The sequence below is a fragment of the Ambystoma mexicanum genome, chromosome 10, assembly GCF_040938575.1.
Source record: "Ambystoma mexicanum isolate Mex_15411 chromosome 10, UKY_AmexF1_1, whole genome shotgun sequence".
In the NCBI taxonomy this organism is placed as follows: domain Eukaryota; kingdom Metazoa; phylum Chordata; class Amphibia; order Caudata; family Ambystomatidae; genus Ambystoma; species Ambystoma mexicanum.
In genome coordinates this window covers 545,555,537-545,576,425 of record NC_090932.1, presented here as the reverse complement: position 1 = coordinate 545,576,425, position 20,889 = coordinate 545,555,537, and the positions used below count along the sequence as shown (strand labels likewise).

The 20,889-nt window shown below is 47.6% G+C and overlaps 1 protein-coding gene across 4 annotated transcripts in view; it reads left to right on the top strand.

Annotated features, from left to right (window-relative positions):
- Positions 1 to 20,889, top strand: part of THAP4 (THAP domain containing 4) — a 934,450-nt gene that overhangs the window by 467,610 nt on the left and 445,951 nt on the right. For all 4 annotated transcript variants that reach the window (XM_069618122.1, XM_069618121.1, XM_069618123.1 and 1 more), the window contains one exon: positions 8,753 to 8,912. In XM_069618122.1, coding sequence (XP_069474223.1) covers positions 8,753 to 8,912 — 160 coding nt within the window. The remainder of the gene's footprint in view (positions 1 to 8,752; positions 8,913 to 20,889) is intronic.

The following is a 20,889-nucleotide window of genomic DNA, read 5'->3' as shown; positions in this document are numbered from 1 at the left end:
TTCCGCCTGTGCCACCATTGTCCCCAGTGGACAAGGCAGTGCCTGACACGGCTCAGCAGGATCCAGACTTGTCAGATGACCCTCAAGGCAATCAGGACAACAAGGACCTGCCCCGCTCTACCAGAGCTTTCCATGACCGGGTACTGGACATGATGAGCTTCTTAGATGTTCCGGTGCCTGAGGCACCTGCTTCGCAGGAGGGAGTGCTTTCTGGGGCGTTCACCTTGTCTCCTTTGGAGCGTACCGGCCTGTTCTTGCAGAAGGACGTTCTGGCCGAGGTCCGAAGAGTTTGTGAAAAGCCACACTCGGGACTTTTTGTAAATAAAAAGATTGACGCGAGGTACAGGCTACATTCCTCGGAAGAAGTGGCCTTGTCGTCTTGTCCGCCTCCCTCCTCCACAGTGGTGGCTGCGGCCACGTTGCAATCCAGACCTGCAGCTTCCTCCTCCGCGACGGCGACTCAGGTCTTGGGAAAGGAGGACAAGCTCCTGGACTCCCTAGGGAGGAAAATCTTTGCCAATTCGGCCTTGCAGCTCAGGCAGGCCAATCCAGAATTGATTTTGGCGGGAGCTAACATGCGGATGTGGAGAGGTCTGCCGGAGTTCGAGGAGCACATTCCGGTCAGAGTAGGCCTTTCCGATGCCAGGGTCTTGGCCCAGGATCTCCTGGAGGCTGCGGCTCATCACTTAGACACCTCGGCTCGGGGTCTGATGCTTGGGGGTTGATACCTCGCGGCAAGCATGTCTGCATGCCACTAAGTTCTCAAAGGAGGTGCAAGACAAGGTTCTGGACCTTCCATTTGATGGTAAGCTTTTTCACTCTTCTACTGATGTAGAGCTCACCAAAACCAAAGATAGCACTCAGACGGCTAAATCATTGTCTGTTCTGGTTAAAGCTCCCTTCAAGTCTCAAAGGCCGTTGAAGCAAGGTCGACCATCCTCTGGTTTTAGGGGCTTCCTCGACCGCAAATCTCGCAGGGTGCATACTCCTGCGGGGAATAACCGCCGTAGACAACAGCGTACGCGGTTTTTCTCCCGCTCCTCAGCCTCCTCATCAGGTTCAGGTGGCACCGCCACCGATAAGCCTGCCAAATGAGGGTTTTCCGCGCTCGCACGAGACCCCGGTGGGAGGGCTCATTGCGTCTCATTGGGAGGCGTGGCAGCCCATCACAGAAGACAGATGGGTTTTGTCAGTCGCTCGAGCGGGCTTCCGCTTACCTTTACTCCCTACCCCACGTGAGCCCTCCTTTTCAGCTGTCGGGCTCACCTTCCCTCAAGGCCGAGGTTCAGAAACTTCTGCTCCTCAGAGCTGTGGAACCCGTTCCCCTTGGGGAGCGAGGGGAGGGCTTCAACTCCCGGCTGTTTACGGTGCCCCAACCAGGCTGGCCTGCGCACCATCCTAGACCTTTCCCAGTACAATCTTTCCCTACCCCAAGAGAAATTCAAGATGATCACGCCCGGCCAAATTCGCTCCTCGTTGCAGGCAGGCGATTGGCTCAGTGTGGTGGATCTTCAGGACGCGTACATGCATATCCTGATTTGGAACCCACAAAGGAGATATCTCCGCTTCTCTTTGGGAGAGGAGCACTTCCAGTTTCGAGTGCTTCCTTTTGGCCTCAGCTCGGCGCTGCTTGTCTTCCCGAAGATGATGTCGGTGATTGCGGCCTAACTTCGTCTCCAGGGTATCCATGACTATCCATATTTGGACGACTGGCTCTTATGCCGGGGTGCGCCCCGAGGCCTTGGTGGGGCTTGGTGCTACCGAACGGATGTTCGAGGCCCGCACGAGTAAGGCTGTTACCGGACCTGGGTCCGAGGTCCCTCGTACAGAGGTTAAAGCTACCAACATTTCCGAGGGTCTGGCAAGGCTTTATCGGTGAAGGTTGTTTCTCACCGTTCCTGCTCTTGCGGCGACACCAGATCTGTTAAGGGGGCAAAGAAGGGAAATTCTTCTTTTACCGGCAGCGCCGAGGTCCTTCCTGAGAAGGCTAATTTGGCGGTTGGTCTGTCGCAGAAACATTCCAGGCCTCATAGTACCGGCTCTGCCGAGGTCCCTTATGTTAAGACTAAAGTTAAGACCCCTGATCCATCGACGGGGACCCCTGCCTCACTTCCTCACGTGCTGCAGTTCCCCTCAGGTGATGACAAAATGGCGCCCGTTCCTGCCACGACCGTGGCAGCCATTTTGAACGCTACCCCTAAAGCTTCGCCATCGGCCTCAGGTGTAGGGCTGGTTTCTCGGCCTTGTGCGCATCCTTATCGGTCAGTTTATGACCGGAATGCTCGGATACCCCTTCCGCACAATGTTTTGTTGCCTGCGGGGTGGGTACCCTTGGTTGATCTGTCCATCCAGATATAGGAGTGGGCCATGCTTCATGGCGTCTGGCTGCTTGCGGTGCACATCCCGGGCCAGCTGAATGTCACAGCGGATTCCCTCAGCCGGCGGACAGTGGTCAGCTACGAGTGGGAGTTGAAGGCGGAGGTCCTCTCATGGACTTTCTTGCGTTGGAGCACACCGGAGGTGGACCTCTTCGCTACGGTGGTAAACAAGGAGCTTCCTCGGTATGCCTCCAGAGGGGGCCTGAGAGCCTCCTCTCTGCGGGATGCTCTCGAGATTCCATGGCACAACATGAGAGCTTACGCCTTCCCGCCTCTTCCTCTAGTTCATCAAGCAATTGGGAAGTGGAAGAACTCTGTGAACTGTTCCCTTCTGCTCATGGCCCCGTGGTGGCGGGCGAGTTTTTTGGTTCTCAGAACTTCAACACCTGTCGGTGTTTCCGCTGATCAGGTTACCAGTAACCCCAGATCTTCTTCATCAAGGGGAACAGCAGATGTGGCACCCCTCCCCACAATCGCTCAGCTTGGCGGCATGGTGCCTGAGTTCAAGTCTTAGAGCATTTTAACTTGTCTACGGATAACATGCGTATTATCCAGGCAGCCAGGGAACCCTCGACCAGATCCCAATACAGGAGTAAATGGCTCAAGTTCTGTCGGTGTTTGGAAAAGCAGTTGGATCCACGGGTGGCTACGATTGACACATGGCTGTCCTTCGCGTCCTCCCTAGCAGAGTCGGGTGTTTACGTTCTGTCATGCAGAACTTACCTTTCAGCGGTTTCCGCTTATCTTGCTATAGACCCATGCTCTTATTCTCTGAGTAACCCAATGGTTAAGAGGCATTTTGCAGGCTTGACAAGCCTCTACCCTCCGGTTCGTAGTCCGCACCCGCCTGGTGACCTAAATGTAGTCCTGACGGCGCTGTGCCATAAACCCTTTGAGCCAATGGCTACGGTTGACCTCAAGTACGTGTCCTGGAAAGTGTCCTTTCTGGTAGCCGTTACGTCAGCGAGGAGAGTGAGTGAGCTCCAGGCATTGTCGGTGGAGCACCTTTCCTTGGTCTTTCACAGGGACAAGGTAGTCCTTCGGACAAACTCAGCTTTCCTACCAAAGGTAGTGACCGAATTCCATCTGAATCATTTGATTTCCCTTCCGGTCTTTTTTCCGAACCCTGCCTCGGAGGCGGAAAGGCCTGGACAGGACTTCTGAGCTTCGGAGCTCTATCCAACTGTTTGTGACCTTCGGTAAGCCTCAGGGCAGGCCGGCGTCTAAGGCATCTAATTCCAGATGGATTACCGCCTGTATCACGGAATCTTTTACTGTCCAAAAGCTGAAACCTCCTAAAGGTATCCATGCACACCAGGTGCGAGGCAAGGCAGCCGCAGTTGCTTTTCAGAAGTATGTTCCCTGGGAGTCCATCGCTAAAGCGGCTACTTGGGCCTCCCCATCTGCTTTCTGTAAGCATTACTGCCTCGATATGAGCTCTAGAGCTGACGCTCAGTTCGGCCAGGCTGTGCTGAAGAACCTGTTTCAGTAAGGGGTATTTCCATCTACCCATAGTTCCTGTAAGGAGTGCTTGGGAATCTCCCATAAGTATGGAGGAAAGGGGACGGGACGTAGGAGTATTACCAGGTTACTCACCGTAGTGACCACCTTACTCCTAGTCCATAGTCCCCTTTCCTCCATACGCCCGCCCGCCGTCCCCTCTAATAAGGTTCCTCTGTTATTGCTAATGGGTCTTTGACCCTGCAATAGAAAAGGACTGATGGACGAAGCGCGGGGCGGAGCCAAGGTGGGCGGGGTTACGGCCGCGTGCCGGGCCCCGCGCAGGAAAGAGAGGAGGGACACATTTTTTTAAAAAATGTGGATGCTTTTTACAAAGTGCTGCGGTCCCGTCCCACAGGACGGAGAGATGTCCCATAAGTATGGAGGAAAGGGGACTATGGACTAGGAGTAAGGTGGTCACTACGGTGAGTAACCTGGTAAGTAGCAAACAACACCACATACCATAATGTAGAAAGAAAACCCTCTCCTGCACCCCTGTGCACTTTCATTCACATACTGTAGCTGTCCCCACTTCCATTCCGAAACTACAGTGCCACAGCCAATGTACCCACAATCGGTCGCAACACTAGCCTACTGCAATCAATTCGCACACACTGCACTATGCAAGCACCACCCTGCACCGGATGTACACCCACACTTGCATTACTGCGGTGGGTAAGGTAAAAGGCTACGCTCTTCACTCCATGCCCCACTGTCTACGTCCTTACTCCAAGTTCCTTAACCCATGCATACCACCATGTGCCAAACTACCGCATTCCATCCGCATAGCACACCCACCTGCGCTACCTCCCAACCTACGTCATTGACGAAATGTTACCCTTCGAGTGGATTGTGTCCTCCCAACATATTCCTCATCTTAGATGTATTCCATTCGGCAGAGGGCGCCGTGCGTCGATGTCGAGTCGAAGGTCCCACAAATGGGAACTGGCTCAGGAAGTCATTCAAGAGATCTTCGCCATTTGGGGAACCCCTCAACTAGACCTATTTGCGACCGGAATCAACCGGAAGTGCGAAAGGTATTGCTCAAGGGAATTTCCCCCGAGAGGAGCCCTGGGGGACACGTTCGTGGTGGAGTGGAATGTCCCACTATTGTATGCGTTCCCTCCGATTCCCGTCCTACCTCAGGTCATCAGGAGACTGAGACGGTTCGGGAACCGCATGATCCTAATTGGGCCAGAAGAACGTGGTACCCGGACCTTCTAGACATGTCCATCTGTCCTCCAGTACGTCTTCCACAGAGAGAGGACCTTCTCTCACAAATGGAGGGTCAAGTTCTCCATCCAGAGGTCAAAACGCTCAACCTTCACGCTTGGTATCTGAAAGGCTGAGATACAAGGATTGGGACCTTCCAGATGACGTCATGGAGGTGTTGCTTTCGGCAAGAAGGCCAGCAACAAGTTTTGGAAAAAGTTTTGCAACTGGTGCAGAGAAAAGAATGTGGATCCTTTTCTATGTTCTATTCCGGAAGTACTGTTCTTCCTCTTGTCCCTAGCACATAGAGGTCTAAATGTTGGAATTAAAGGTTATCTTGCGGTGCTTTCCATCTTCAAGCGCTGGTCGGAAGAATGCTCCCATTTCAAAATTCCTTTGATAGTGCAATTCTTAAAAAGACTCACTAATGTGTTTCCTCCTTAACCATTTCAAGTGCCAATTTGGGATCTCAATCTGGTCCTAAAATTCTTAATGTGTGCTCCTTTTGAGCCTTTGCACACTTATCCACTAAGATTACTGACATGGAAAACAGCTTTCCTAGTTGCTTTAACATCTGCAAGAAGAGTGAGCGAATTGCAGGCACTGTCTTCTGGGCCACCCGATACTGTGTTCCATAAGGGCAGAGTTGTGTTGAGAGTTAAACCCTCATTTTTACCTAAAGTGGTATCTGATTTTCATTTAAGTCAGAAAATTGTTTTACCTGCATTCTATCCTCCACCTCATCCTAGTAAGGAGGAGGAAAGATTACACAGGTTGGATCCAAGAAGAGCTTTAAGCTTTTACATCTCTAGGCTTTCCAAGCTTAGAGTGGACAATCAACTGTTTATCGGCTACACAGGAAGGAAATTGGCTCAATCGGTGACAAAGCAAACAATAGCACGCTGGATTGTGCTTTGCATTTCAGAATTCTACAGATTAGCACAAAAAGACCCACCAGAAGGCCTAAGGGCCCATTCCACCAGAGGCATCGCCTCTTCAACAGCCCTACAAAGAGGTGTTCCTATAAGGTCCATTTGTGAAGCAGCAACCTGGTCTTCACTGCATACCTTTTCAAAATGCTATAGTCTGGATGCTTCCCTGTCTAAGGAGCTGAATTTTGGTAAAGCAGTACTATATTCAGCCATCTAAGGGTATCGAAAAATCTAACCCCTCCTCCAGAGAAATTGTCCATACTGCTTTGGGAGTCTATCAAAGATGAGGAATACGTTGGAGGACACAATCCACTCGAAGAACAAGTTACTTACCAACTGGTAACGTTCTTTCGATTGGGTGTTTTTCCAACGTATTCCTCATCGCCCTCCCAACCTACCCCTCTGTAGATTTTTCCGGGTTATTGCCACTTCAACTCTCGCAAGGTGAATACCTGTCTGCCAGCACAATCTACACACTGCAAAATCAATAGTGAAGGGGGAAAACAGAACTGAGGCCAACGGGCGCCCCGCCTGCTCCTTTTAAACCCGATGACGTCACCCTCGACAGAGGCCTTCGAGGGACCTTTGACGCAGGGTGCCCTCTGCTGAATTTTTTTTCCGAAGCAGCTAAAGCAGGATGGAATACATCTAAGATGAGGAATACGTTGGAAGAACATCCAATCGAAAGAACGTTACCAGTTGGTAAGTAACTTGTTCTTCTAAAACATACATACCTGCCATCACTCTACACCGAGTTAGGTGTCCGCAAACAAGTGGCAACACAATGTATGGGGCCTTTGCGGCACCTGCCTCCACTTAATGCACAAATTACTCACCTGTGTAGGTACCCGACAGTACACATGACCACTACAGGCACTCCTCTGTCTTCTTCCATGTACACACATATTTCACATTACCCACTTTTCACTCCCTCACCCGTTCCGTACTGCCGATTTTCCAGACTCTTCCACCGCCGCACTGTCCTCCGATGCACCATGGCAGCATTTCCCAAAAACTTTGACAGAGAGCACGCTTTCCTCCAGTCAACCACAAGCCGCGTCCAACGTTCACCAACATCATTGTGTACCGCAGGCCAATGACACTGCGGTCCGCGGACCGAACAGGGAAATATCACTAATGTTTTGGGCTGTACATTTCAGTACTTCCCCAAAAAAAGTAGTGGTCGGATTTCCACCAAACGCACAAAAGCACGCTTTCTGACCCAAGCCCCTGCTCCTGACGCACGTTTGGCGAAAATCCATCCAGCCGTTTGGCCTGTAGCAGTGCGCAAACTTTTTCCCCATTCACTCTCTGGGGGGAAAAAAAAATGTGGGACCCTCCCCATATAACCCCTCTGCCCCCCCCCCCATTAATCCTCGCCAAACTTGGAGAAAAAAATGCAGTCGCCTTTGCAAAGTTTGATTAGGATTCGTCCAGGGGGAACGAAGTTATAAGCTGCCGTGTGACTGCGGTACACCTGTGGGGTGTCGCCCGAAACCCCTGCTCACTATACTGCATAGTATAGTGAGCCAGGTGTTGCGGGGGACAAACCTGCACCCTTTTTTTATTTTTGGTTGGGGGACTGCGGGACAGCTGTGGGGGGCACCCCCTCTCACAGTATAGTCAGCAGGGGTTGCAGGGGACACCCCTGCAGCCCCCAGCACCGAAAGCATGATCTGGACGAACTTTTCAGCCGTTCTGAATTTTTGAACGGCCGGAAATCGGCCAAATCACAAATTCGTACATTTTTTTTGCGAACATTTTGGTCTAAACATGAGCATCACATGCAAAGCTACTTATTTGCAGCTCATTCTCATGAATTACAGGATTAAGCCACTATAAAACTACATCTTGCTCACATGGAATATAACAAATACTTATTTGATAAGTGTTTTATGGTCCAAAAATGTTATCTCTCGGTTCTGGTGACATTCACAAACAGCTCATCCTTGTGTTTTATCATGACACTGATACCCTTCCATGACATCATGGCACAATAATAACATTTTTCCTATTGCATGTCTATAATGTATACTTTATAACTATGTGTTTCTTCACAACTTTTCCCTCAGTTTGCAGATCTGGCATGTATATAATCAAATGGGTATCTCTCTGCTGCAAGAGCCTCTAAGAGCAGTGTGCAACATGAGATGTGTGCAGCCAGTGGGGCTTATCTGCTTTTTGAGGTCTGTTTCCTAAGGGATTGTTCTGCTGTCTATGTATCCTTAAAACCAAGGGATGAAAATGTTAATATTGCGTTTAGATAGTGCTTCATGATGGATCCAAACCTCATGTGAGCACTATAATACATGCTAACACATTCTCTTATTACCCAGTGTAATTGTTACTAATTGATCAATCTGTGAAGGATCAAGGACTGAGTTGGTCCAGACAGCATTTGAAACAGCACTTCCCAATTAGGAACAATTATGGTACTAGCCGTTTGCTCTGTTATCTTCCAAAATAAATTCTAGCATTCTGTACCTGATATTATTCCTACCATACCATACCATGACTGGCAATGTGATTACGTTCTAATGATGACTTTTACAAATGTTACTGACTTTTCAAGATTCAAGTACCGCTCCCCTGTTTTATTTCTTTACCACTGTGGAGACCTGTTTTTCAACCCTCATACTTACCACTTTGCTCCTCTCTTCCTAAAATTGAGATGTGTTCTTGGGACCCTGAACTTTATTTTTTATGTCTCCTTACCCCCTTTCTTTGCAGTGGTACCTGATCTTAACCCTACTCTTCAGCCACTTGCCTGGATGCTGGGAAGTTGGGTGGCAGAGGTGCCAGGGGACTGCACATTCCCCACCATCCGCTCTTTCAACTACCTAGAGGAAGTGCAGATATCCCACGTAGGTCAACCCGTGCTCAACTTCACGTGAGTCAAAAAGCTGTATGCTGCTTTGGTAAATTGGTAGTGGAGAAACCCTACACCCTAAATTACGTTCTAAATTACTTGAATGCTTAGCATATTCTCAGCTCTCTACTTTTGTCACTACCCACTCTCTCCTTCCCCCTTCGCAATCTGGCTTCCGTCCTAAACACACTACGGAGTCCGCTCTTACCTTTGTCTTTAACTCTCTCTTTACTGCTCGCTATTCTAAGCAATCCTCAATCCTTATCCTCCTTGACCTTTCCGCTGCTTTCGACACTGTTGATCACCACCTACTTCTCAACACTCTTTCCTACCTTGGTTTCAAATGCTCTGTTCTTAACTGGCTCTCCTCTTATCTCTTCCACCGCTCTTTCGCCGTTTCTTGGAGCGGAAGAACTTCTTCTACCTTCCCTCTCGATTACGTTGTTCCCCAAGGTTCTGTCCTCTGACCCTTCTTATTTTCTCTATATAATTCACTCCTCGCTCCTATTATCTCCTCCTTTGGGATTTCTCATAATTTATATGCCGATGACACCCAACTGTTCCTCTCCTTTTCTTCCTTCCCCTCTGACATACATCTCAATGTCTCTTCCTGTCTTACTGCCATTCAAAATTGGATGTCATCTCACTATCTCTCAGGTTTGACAGGTTGATCAAGTACAGTGTCTACACAACTAGCCCCACTAGCCCACTCCTCACCTGATGAATCTGTTGGAGACGCAGCAGATTCATCTGTAGAACTTTCCTTCTTCTTTACTCTCCAGGTGGTTCTTGTGGTCTCGGTTTCGATCTTGTTCTTGGATTTGAAGATAGGACGGGCTCGCCTAGATTCCACTTTGCCAAAGAGGCTATGTGCCCGGCAGTGGGGACTCCAGGGAGCCCACCCCAAACCAGGGAAAAACCAGATGCAAAAACCCTGGTAGATCTTGATATGGATGGTAGTTGATGCAGTCCGTAGAGAAATCCAGTAAGAGTGATTGCAAGAGTAGTATTGCCTACAAGTACCAGAATGCACTGGTTGTTGTCGTAGTAGGTGATTGCCTGTTGTCCGGGTAGAGGTCCAGCTGGCGTGCAGATAACACGCGGATAAAGTGGTACACAAGGAAAGGACTGTGTGTCGGGAACACACAGCTCCAACGGTAGACACCGCTCACAGAAAACAATGAAAGCTGGGGAACCGCCCAGCGCGGGAGAGAGTACAGCAGTAGCAGGAAGGGCGGAGAGAGATGCAAACAGGTTACGGCGACAGACACCGCACAAGCGGAGAGGAAAGTAGTCCAGAACGGAAGGAGGCAAGGAGCCGTTCGAGTGGGAAGCAACCCACTAACAAACGACCAACAAGGTAGGCAGAAACCGGGAAGGGAACACAAGAGGGAGCGTAAGCAAACTTATTCGTGGGAACAAAGTAAGGAAGTTGCAACGCACCGGTGCTTCTCATCTGCTGGTCTTTAAGGCGGCTAATACTGGAAGACTAGAACGCGCTGTGCGTTGCATGGAATAAATCAGTCCTTCTTCCATATCGACCATCTCCTCCATACTTTTCATGGGCGACATGTGACAGCATGACCCCTTCTCAGTAGACATCCTCCTGGTTTTCCCGGGTGCAGTCGATGGAACTTCTGAATGAGACAAGGTGCGGGTATATGTCTATTAGGTTCCAAAGAGCTCTCAGACATTGGGTACCCCTTCCATAGTACCAGATCCTGCAAGGTGCCATTTCTGTACCTGGAATCAAGGAGTCTGGAGACTTCGTATTCCTTGGTGCTTTCTTTCTGCTGGAATACGATTGTCTTTTTTATTTTTATTTTGTGTAAGTCCTCTGTGTATTCTTTCAGTAATTAGGTGTGAAATACCGGATGGATTCTTTGTAGTTTGGCTGGCAGAGCCAAGCGAAAGGCTACCGGATTAATTTTAGCCGTGATCCGGAAGGGTCCAATGTAATGGGGCGAGAACTTGCCATGATGTATCCACCTGGGTAGGTATTTGGTTGACAACCATACTTTGGTACCAATTTCCCATTCAGGGTTGGGTTGTCTCTTGAGATCCGCCCGCCTTTTGCTCTTATGAAGTGTCATCTCAAGGTTGGCTCGTGTCTTCCTGTGAAGATCTTGCAGAATATTCATGAGCAGATCAACGGAGGGTACATTAGAAGAATTCTGACCAAACAGAGGTATCTGTCGGGGATGGAATCCATAGGTGCATGAGAAGGGACTCATGCCTGTAGAGGAATGTCTGGTGGTGTTGTATGAAAATTCTGCCCTGGGCAGAAGCTGATACCAATCACTCTGTTCTTGATTACAAAAACACCTGATGTACTGTTCTAAAGTGGCATTGAGACGTTCGGTTTGTCCATTGCTTTCCGGATGAAACCCAGACGAAAGGGATCTTTTTATTCCTAGAGATTTGCATAGAACAGTCCAGAATTTAGATGTGAATTGTGAGCCGCGATCTGATATTATGGTCTGGGGTAGCCTGTGTAATCTGACCACGTCTCTCAAAAACACCTCTGCAGTAATGCCTGCTGTGGGTAACCTTTTTAAGGGTGAGAAATGAGCCAATTTGCTGAATGAATCGACCGTGACCATGATGGCTGAGTACCCGTTAGAAACGGGTAAGTCTACAATGAAATCAGTGGAGATGTGTTGCCACGGACCTTCTGGAGGGGTTTCCTGCTGTAGAAGACCCAGGGGTTTGCAATATGCGTACTTATTCTGTGCACATACAGGACATGAGGCGACATAGTTCCTGACATCTTTTGCCATCGTGGGCCACCATAATATTCTAGAAACCAATTCTAAAGTGGCATTTTGTCCCTTGTGTCCTGCTAATGGTATGTCATGACACCAGGCCATTGCTTGTTCTTGTAAATCGGTCGTAGGCAGAAACAACGAACCTTCTTTGAATAACAGTTCTCCCCTTTGAATCATACCCTTGTTTAGAGGGTCCTTTTCCTTGCTCTGGGTGGATTGTACTTGTTGCAGAAAAGTGTTAAGGGTATTAACAAACCGCTTCCCTGCTAAAAGGATCTCCTGACCCTGATAACCTCCAAAGTCTCCTTGACTGCGTGAGAGAGCATCAGCAAGAAGGTTGTCCTTTCCTGGTAAGTATGTCAGAACAAAGTCAAACTGAGAGAAAAAATAGGCCCATCTGGCATGTCTGGAATTCCGACATTCCATCTTCTGGAGTACCTTCAGATTTTGGTGGTGAGTACGAACTTGAAAAGGATGAATGGTTCCTTGTAATAGATGTCTCCATTCTTCGCATGCTTGCCTTATAGCCAGGAGTTCTCTTTCCAAGACAGAGTAATTTCGTTCACTTGGGCTAAGCGTACGAGAGTAGTAGGCGATGGGGTGTTCCAATCCACCCTCCTTCCTTTGTAGTAGTGCTGCTCCAATTGCACCGCCTGAAGCATCGGTTTCCACAATGAAAGGTAAGGACTGGTCTGGTTGTCTCAATATGGGAGCAGTCACAAAAGCTGTCTTAAGTCTTTGGAAAGCTTGTTCTGTCGTTAGGTCCCAAATAAATTTAACACCCTTCTTTAAGAGATTAGTAATGGGAAAGATGATTTCTGAAAAGTTGGGTATAAATTTACAGTAAAAGTTGGCAAGACCTAAAAATCTCTGTATGTCCTTTACTGATGTGGGTACCGGCCATTGAGTTATTGCTTGTGTTTTGGAGGGGTCCATTTGCACACTGTCTGCTGAGAGTATAAACCCTAAGTAAGGTACGGTTGTAACTTCAAAGACACACTTCTCGGGTTTTGCCAACAGACTGTTCATTCTCAACCTGTGTAGTACCTCCTGAACATGTTGGCGGTGTTCTTCCAGAGTGTTGGAAAAAACGAGTATATCATCCAAATATACTACAACCGAAGAATATAGGACATCTGTAAATATTTTGTCGATAAACCTTTGGAACTGGGAGGGTGCGTTCACTAAACCAAAGGGCATGACTCTGTACTCGTAATGTCCAAGAGGTGTTCTAAAAGCCGTCTTTCACTCGTCTCCTTCACGGATTCTCAGAAGATGATACGCTCCCCTAAAATCTAATTTGGTGAAAATCCGGGCTCCTTGGACAGCCTCTATAATGTCTTTCATCAATGGCATAGGATACCGGTCTTTTATGGTTAGACTGTTCAGTCCTCGGTAATCGATACATGGTCTTAATTCTGTCGTCCCTTTCTTTGAAATAAAGAAAAGGGATGCCTCTGCTGATGAGGTGGATTCACAGATTAGTCCGTTCTTTATATTTGTGGCTAGGTATTCCTTGAGGGCCTCCTTTTCAGGTAGTGACAAAGGGAACATTCTTCCAAACGGCACTTCTGGGTCTGGAACCAGTTCGACCTTGCAATCCTCCTTTCGGTGAGGTGGAAGATTCCGTGGTTGAGTGTCTAAAAGCACATCAGTATATTCTTGGTATTGGTCAGGTATCGAGCTGATACTGTTTATGGCTCTGTGTACCATTGTTTGTACTTTTGGCTTTGCAGGTTCTGGAATCAAACCATGTTGACAGCAGTAATGGGATTGAAATTCAACCGAGTTCCGACACCAGTCTATGCTTGGGTTGTGTCTTCAAAGCCATGGTATGCCCAAGATAATAGGAAAATTTGCTGCTCTTATCAAATCAAAGGATAGATATTCATGGTGATTGGACATCTGGACCTTTAATTCCTGTGTCTCTTGACTGATGGGTCCGGAGGTTAACGGGGTACCATCAATCCCTTCAACTGAGATAGGTCGTATCTTGGAGCGTCTTGGTATCTGATGCTCCAGGGCCCATTTATCGTCCACAAAGTTACCAGCTGCCCCACAATCCAACATGGCTAGACATTCAACAGGATTTCCAATGTTCCAGTCAATAAGAATCTTGATCACCATTAGACTGTTGCTGTCAATTACAGCGGGTTGACCCAATGCACCGGGATTAATTGTACTTTCCCCTTCCTTTTCCCTGTTCAAGGTCGGGGTCTTTCGTTTCCCTGTCTTCTAGGAGGTACCTCAGGACAGTCCCGTAACAAATGAGTATTGGAGCCGCAGTACATGCACAGCCTGAGATCTTTGCGTCTCTTTCATTCGCATGCAGTAAGCGGTCCTCTTGCTGTTCCTATCTGCATAGGTTCTTCAGTTGGTGTCTTTTCAGGTGTTGGGGGCAGGTTAGGTGGGGCAGAAAAAGAACGGGGTCTCTTTTTCTCTGCTCTTCTTTCGGTCATACGGTAGTCTATCTGCAAATCCAAGGCCTCTAGTTCCTGGAAAGACGCAGGCCTGGCCACTCTGGCCAATTCGTCTTTTAAGTCTTCATGCAGACGGCGACTGAAAATGGCCTGTTGAGCCATCTCCGGCCATCCGGCTTTGGTTGCTAGTTTCTGAAAGTTGGTGACATATGTTTGTAGGTCCAAGATTCCTTGACGAATGTCCAGTAGATTCTCAAAAGTTGAATAAAAGACTTCGGGTCTTTCGAATCTTGTTTTCAAATGTGTTACAAAGGTGCCATAGTTGTTTAAGGCTGGATCTGAAGCGGTCACCAAGGGAGTTGCCCAGGACAGGGCGTTACCTACCATATTGGAAATCAGAAATCCCACCTTAGCCCTGTCCAGCTCATGCTCATATGTTTTAGGGCGAAAGTTAAAATGTATTGTACAAGCATCAAGGAATTCCTTCACCTTTTTTGGGTTGCCATCAAATTTTCCACAGGGTAGGGAAATGGGAGGTAAGTCTCCCTTGGTGTCTTCTCTCTGTTGAACTTGCTGTCTCAAAGCGGCGTTATCCGCTCTGAGGTTTTGCATTTCCACAGTTAGAGCCTGTATGGCATTGGCCATTTCCTGATATTGCTCCAGGCTAGCCATTTTTTTCAGGCGTTGCAATCTCTCAGGTTTGACAGGTTGATCAAGTACAGTGTCTACACAACTAGCCCCACTAGCCCACTCCTCACCTGATGAATCTGTTGGAGACGCAGTAGATTCATCTGTAGAACTTTCCTTCTTCTTTACTCTCCAGGTGGTTCTTGTGGTCTCGGTTGCGATCTTGTTCTTGGATTTGAAGATAGGACGGGCTCGCCTAGATTCCACTTTGCCAAAGAGGCTATGTGCCCGGCAGTGGGGACTCCAGGGAGCCCACCCCAAACCAGGGAAAAACCAGATGCAAAAACCCTGGTAGATCTTGATATGGATGGTAGTTGATGCAGTCCGTAGAGAAATCCAGTAAGAGTGATTGCAAGAGTAGTATTGCCTACAAGTACCAGAATGCACTGGTTGTTGTCGTAGTAGGCGATTGCCTGTTTTCCGGGTAGAGGTCCAGCTGGCGTGCGGATAACACGCGGATAAAGTGGTACACAAGGAAAGGACTGTGTGTCGGGAACACACAGCTCCAACGGTAGACACCGCTCACAGAAAACAATGAAAGCTGGGGAACCGCCCAGCGCGGGAGAGAGTACAGCAGTAGCAGGAAGGGCTGAGAGAGATGCAAACAGGTTACGGCGATAGACGCCGCACAAGCGGAGAGGAAAATATTCCAGAACGGAAGGAGGCAAGGAGCCGTTCGAGTGGGAAGCAACCCACTAACAAACGACCAACAAGGTAGGCAGAAACCGGGAAGGGAACACAAGAGGGAGCGTAAGCAAACTTACTCGCGGGAACAAAGTAAGGAAGTTGCAACGCACAGGTGCTTCTCATCTGCTGGTCTTTAAGGGGGCTAATACTGGAAGACTAGAACGCGCTGTGCGTTGCATGGAATAAATCAGTCCTTCTTCCATATCGACCATCTCCTCTATACTTTCCATGGGCGATATGTGACACTATCTCTCTCTTAACACTGTCAAGACTGAAGTCTTGTTCTTTCCATCTAATACACTTCCTCCTCCTTCTCCCCCTCCTTCTATTCAATTTCCCCCTTCTAGTCTCCCTATCTCCAACCATGCTCGTAATCTTGGCATTTATTTTGACTCTTCCCTCTCCTTTACTCATCATATCCCCCTCACCTCTCGGGCATGTCGCTATCATCTTTTTAACATCTGCAAAGTTCTTTCCTCTCTCCCCTTTCATGCTACCAAACTTTTAATCTCCTTCGTCTTTTGTCTTTTCTATTGTTCTTCTCTCTTCTTTGGTCTTCCCGCTTCCCACCTCGCCCCCCTCAAATCCCTTTATCACTCTGCCATCCGCACCCTCTGTATTCTCTCTCTCCTCATGACTCCATTTCCAACTCACTTTCTCAGCTAGGATGGCTTCCTTTTCATTCCCAACTTAAATTTCACTTCCTTTTTCTGGTCTTTAAATCTCTTCACAACCTTGCTCCTCCTTACCTCTCCTCTCTTCTCTCATTTTACACCATCTCTCGCTCCCTTCGTTCTGCCGATCTCTTATTACTTTTAGTTCCCCCACCCCCTTGTGTCTCTTCTCGTTTCCGTTCCTTTCAGCTCCTTGCCCCTAACACTGGAACTCCCTACCTTTCTCTATCCGTTCCTCCCCTTCCTATTCTTACTTCCGCTCCTCATTGAAATCTCTTCTTTTTAATTCCCTTCCCTGGTCCCCCTTTCCCCCTTACCCTTCTTTCCCTCTTTCTTCTACCCTTCTTTGTTCTTTATCTTCCCCTTCTCTTCTAAATCTCCCTTCTTCCTACTATTCATTTTACTCACTACTCTCTCTCCCCCTTCTTTCTCCACCCCCCTCCTCTTCTTTCTTATATGTAAATTGTTCTACATGCAGATTTTCTGGTTTGACTCATGTTTTACCGTTATTGCTTCTACTGTTCCATGTTTAATGTATATTTTGTTGTTCATTGTAAAGCGCCTGGGATTAAGGCGCTATATAAAACAATAAATCCAAATACACCCTCGGACCTCATTAATCTGGGAAATCCAAAACCCTGATTTTAAGCAGCTCTTTTAGATATTTAAGGATCATTGTGTTCCTTTACTCCTCCTCTGCCATGTACGCTTACCCATTTAGCCTGCCCAGAGAAATGGCAATAGTCTGTGAGGACTGCATATTTGTAGGAGACCAGAGAGAGCAGGACAGAGTTTCAGCAGAAAAGCATGTTGAATCCTTTGTGTACTTGTAATGAAACATTGCTTTAGTAGGTTTTCCTACCTGTCTTAATGCTCAGAGTAAGGACACCGAATTGGCAATGAGGTGTGGGCTCATCCGAAACCCAGGACCTCTAGGAAAGTGCACCATGACCCCAGGCTGGGACGATCTGATCTACTAGGACCCATTCCCTGCTGCCCCAGTGGTAACCAAAGAGCCACAGCTATATTACATTGTTAAATAGAGCACTAGAATTTCTGAGGTCCACATTGGGGGGAAAAAAGGGTGGTTGAATGTCGGTCACCAATGGTGGAAGCTGCTATGAGTGTAACACATCAGTGTCTACGTTCATACCGTCTCAGTTTTGGGTGAAATAGACTGACGGAACGCACATCCCATCCTGGTGTCCCCCATGTCCCCCATACCTGCTATTCAAGTAGGTGGGGACCCTGACTGGTCCCGGGAGGTGGGGTGGTGTAAACTGTCAGATGGCATTCACTTGCTCCCATGGAATGCTGCAGGGCTGACCAGGGATATGGTGGATTGGTTATCCTTCGTCCGATCATATGACATTATTGTGTAAATACCAAAATAATGTAATTACCATGTTTTCTTTGCCTCAGCAAGACTTAAAACATTGTCCATGTTATAGCATTATGTCCATGTTAAACCAACTGCTTTTGTGTCCGTACACAAGGCCCAGGGTTTTCGCCTCGAGCGCATATTACTCATAGACTTAGGAATGTCCCCCTGCTCTCCTTTCCCGTAAACCTACATAAACAGCGTCTGTTAGCACTTTTACACTCCTCTCCCACAGTGTGCAGCTTTGCAGGTCAGCATGTGTTCGCCGACCCTAGGGTCTCTTTTATAAATGATTGTCTGACATCTGCGCTCTTTCCTGGGAACATAAGCACGAACCCATCTGTACTGACTTTGTTATTCACTGGAATGTGTGTGAAAGGGATTGTTCCAGGCGCTTGTGCGTCACTCTGTGCAAGATATGTCCTGCTTTTGTTCAACAGCCCATAAATGGACATCATTATCACTACAGCAACAGGATATGTGTAGCTTGCAAAATTCCCCCTGTATCAAGTGTGATGAATTAGCTCGTTATACGACCATACATGTCAAAGGTTATATCTGCATCCTGAAGCGTATTATGACTTGCTTAGATAAGTTATATGAGTGATGACCATTTGCGATGCCCGGCCTTTGTAAAATCTCGCCGCAATGCCTGGGAATACAGCCAAAAGTGTTGCAACAGGAATTTGTATGTTTGGAAAATGTCTGGTTCTGAGCCAGGCATAAGACTCAATGTAATCGTTTCCCTATAAAAAGCATTGCTCACCGTAACACTGGCAGCACACACTAGCAGCATCCCTCTGATGATGGTTCATGTCGGCCCTTCCGCGGAAGCTTTGTTTTATTGCAATAAATGATTGTTAAACTCACTTACGAGTGCGTTTATTTTTGACGGAGACCTCCGCCTGGTGAATTTTAGCATTGACTAATTTGCATCCCTGGCTGGTGGCCTTGCAGATGCAGCCCATCGCTTTGATGCGTGCCTTCCAGTGAGCTCCCGTCTCCGGCGGACGACTTATTGGGCCCAAATTCTATTGCCCCTTTTCTGCAAAAGCGCAAGTACTCATCTGGAGACGGAGATCAGGAAGAAGGAGAGACGACTGCTCTGCCAAGGACCAGACAAACCAGACAGATGGGAGGTCTCCTTGGTGTGGTGAGTGAATTGTATCTGCAGAAATTGTATTGGTGGACGGTAAGCCACAATTGGTATCAGTTTTATGGTACGTATTATTTGGGTTTGGTAAGGTATTTTATTTAATAATGGGAAACTTGTGTGACCGAAATAAAAATGAGGAACCTATGCATGCGCCTGCTGAAGGCACTCCGTGTTATACTATGCTAACTAACTATGGGCTGGGGGCGGTACAGTTTTGCAAAAATTGGGAGGACTACACAAAGAAGTCCGTTCAATTTAGATGGCCTCCTAAAGTCGGGACTTTTGATGTTAAGACAATCGAGCATTTGGAATTAGTATTATTAAGAAAGAAGGTCCGCCCTGCCCAGCATGATGCTATTCGCCAGTGGCGAACAGAAGCGATAAAACAGAAAATGTCCCAAGATAAAAAGGATAGAAAGAAACAAACGAACCTTGCAGGAGAAGGCCTGTGAGTTGGATAATAAAGAGTTTGGGCACCAGCTAGATGTAGAGGATCTGGCTGCCCTAATAAAATATAGTAAAGGTATGTACCCACTTCTCCCTAAAACAGAAAAGGAAATCGCCAGTTTTAACATCGAAGCTGATCAGGATGCAGTCAGATTAACAGAAAATCTTTTGAGACTAACAGTACCTGTCATATCCCCATCTAATATTGCGCCTCAAGTGCCTTCTGCACCTCCTCCACCTCCACCCCCATATGGTACCCAGATCGGCACCATGGATCCAAATAGTACCGAGGAAGAGGAAGCAGGGCATTTGCCTAGAAGGCTGCCCTTCTTCCCTCCTGTTGAATTTGCCAGGTTAGAATACATAGCAAACGATTTGTTTAATAACCCGGCTGGAGGGGTAAAACAAAAATTGAACACCTGCCAGAAGAAGGAATTTCGCCAGGTAATGAGAATACATTGCGACCTTGTTAATAAGTGGTTGAGAGATGATGCCGAGTGCCCGTGGCCCGCGGGTTTGCATAACATTTATAAGGACCTTGACACTGAAAAAGATCGGGCAGCTCTATGGGATAAACGCAATCAGATAATTGACCGGGTAACTAAGGAAATGAAAGATTACCACGACCAACTGATGTGGGAAGAAGAGGAAAATTGTAGAAGAGCGCAGACCTTGCGTGATGCCAAACCGACGGCTAACGCTTTGATTAAAAGGATACTTAAAGTAGAGGAGCCAGGGAAGTTAGAATATTGGACGGACATATTTGCCACCCATAGCGAGGCAACTCGACTGGTATGTCTGGAAGGACTTTTAAACAGAATAGGATCGGAATGTGGAACAGGTGGGCGGGAGGAAGTTTGTAAAAAGGTGAGAGAGTGCGAGGCCGAGTTAAAAACGTACAAACCTAATTGGGAAGTAGTGGATCTCAGGAAGTGCAGATTGTTCAAAGAATTATTAGAAGTATTTCTCCCAAAAACCCCAATGATGGCACCCCTGAGGGAATGCGCGCCTATTGTTACAGCAAATGTAGACCCAGCCAAAGACCCCACTGTAACCAAGACATATGTCTATGTACCCCTAACTAGAGCAGAATTGTTTAGTATAATAAAAAGCACCCCGGACCCTAGGGCTAACGCCGCGGGATTCTATAGGGAGCTAAGAGCGCTATTCAAAATGTGTACTTTGACTTTGCAGGACATTGATCATGTGATGTCTGCCGTGACACCGGCTGATGTATGGGAACCCTTTAGATCTCAGGACCCTCCTGGCCATGTCATCAATTGGACAGCATTAGAAAAAGAGGATACAGACCGGAAACCAATTGACCCCATTCCAGAAGGTCTGAAAACACTAGGGACGAGAATATTAAAAGCATTAAGTGACGTGTTGCCAGAGCTAGATGTGAATGTTGAGAAGATGGATGCTGTTATACAGGGCCCTGTAGAAACAGTTGGGGACTATTTCCTGAAATTTGAAAGTGCATTTAAGGCACACAGTGGTCAGTCTGTTAGCAACCCTACGGGTCAGAGGTATTTTGCCATGGGCTTTGTGAAGGGTTTGCATAAAGGAATTAAGAAACAATTCAAATTGGGCGAGAGCACTTGGCAGGCAAGCACTCCGTCCCAGATTCTAGAGATGGCTAAATATTACGAACGGCAGGAGGAGGAAGAAATGGAAAGTAAGAAAAAGGCAGACAGGAACTTAAAAAATAAGGTGCTAATGCAACAGCTGGTACAACCATCTTATAGTAAACAAAAGGGGCAGAAACCCCAGGTAGG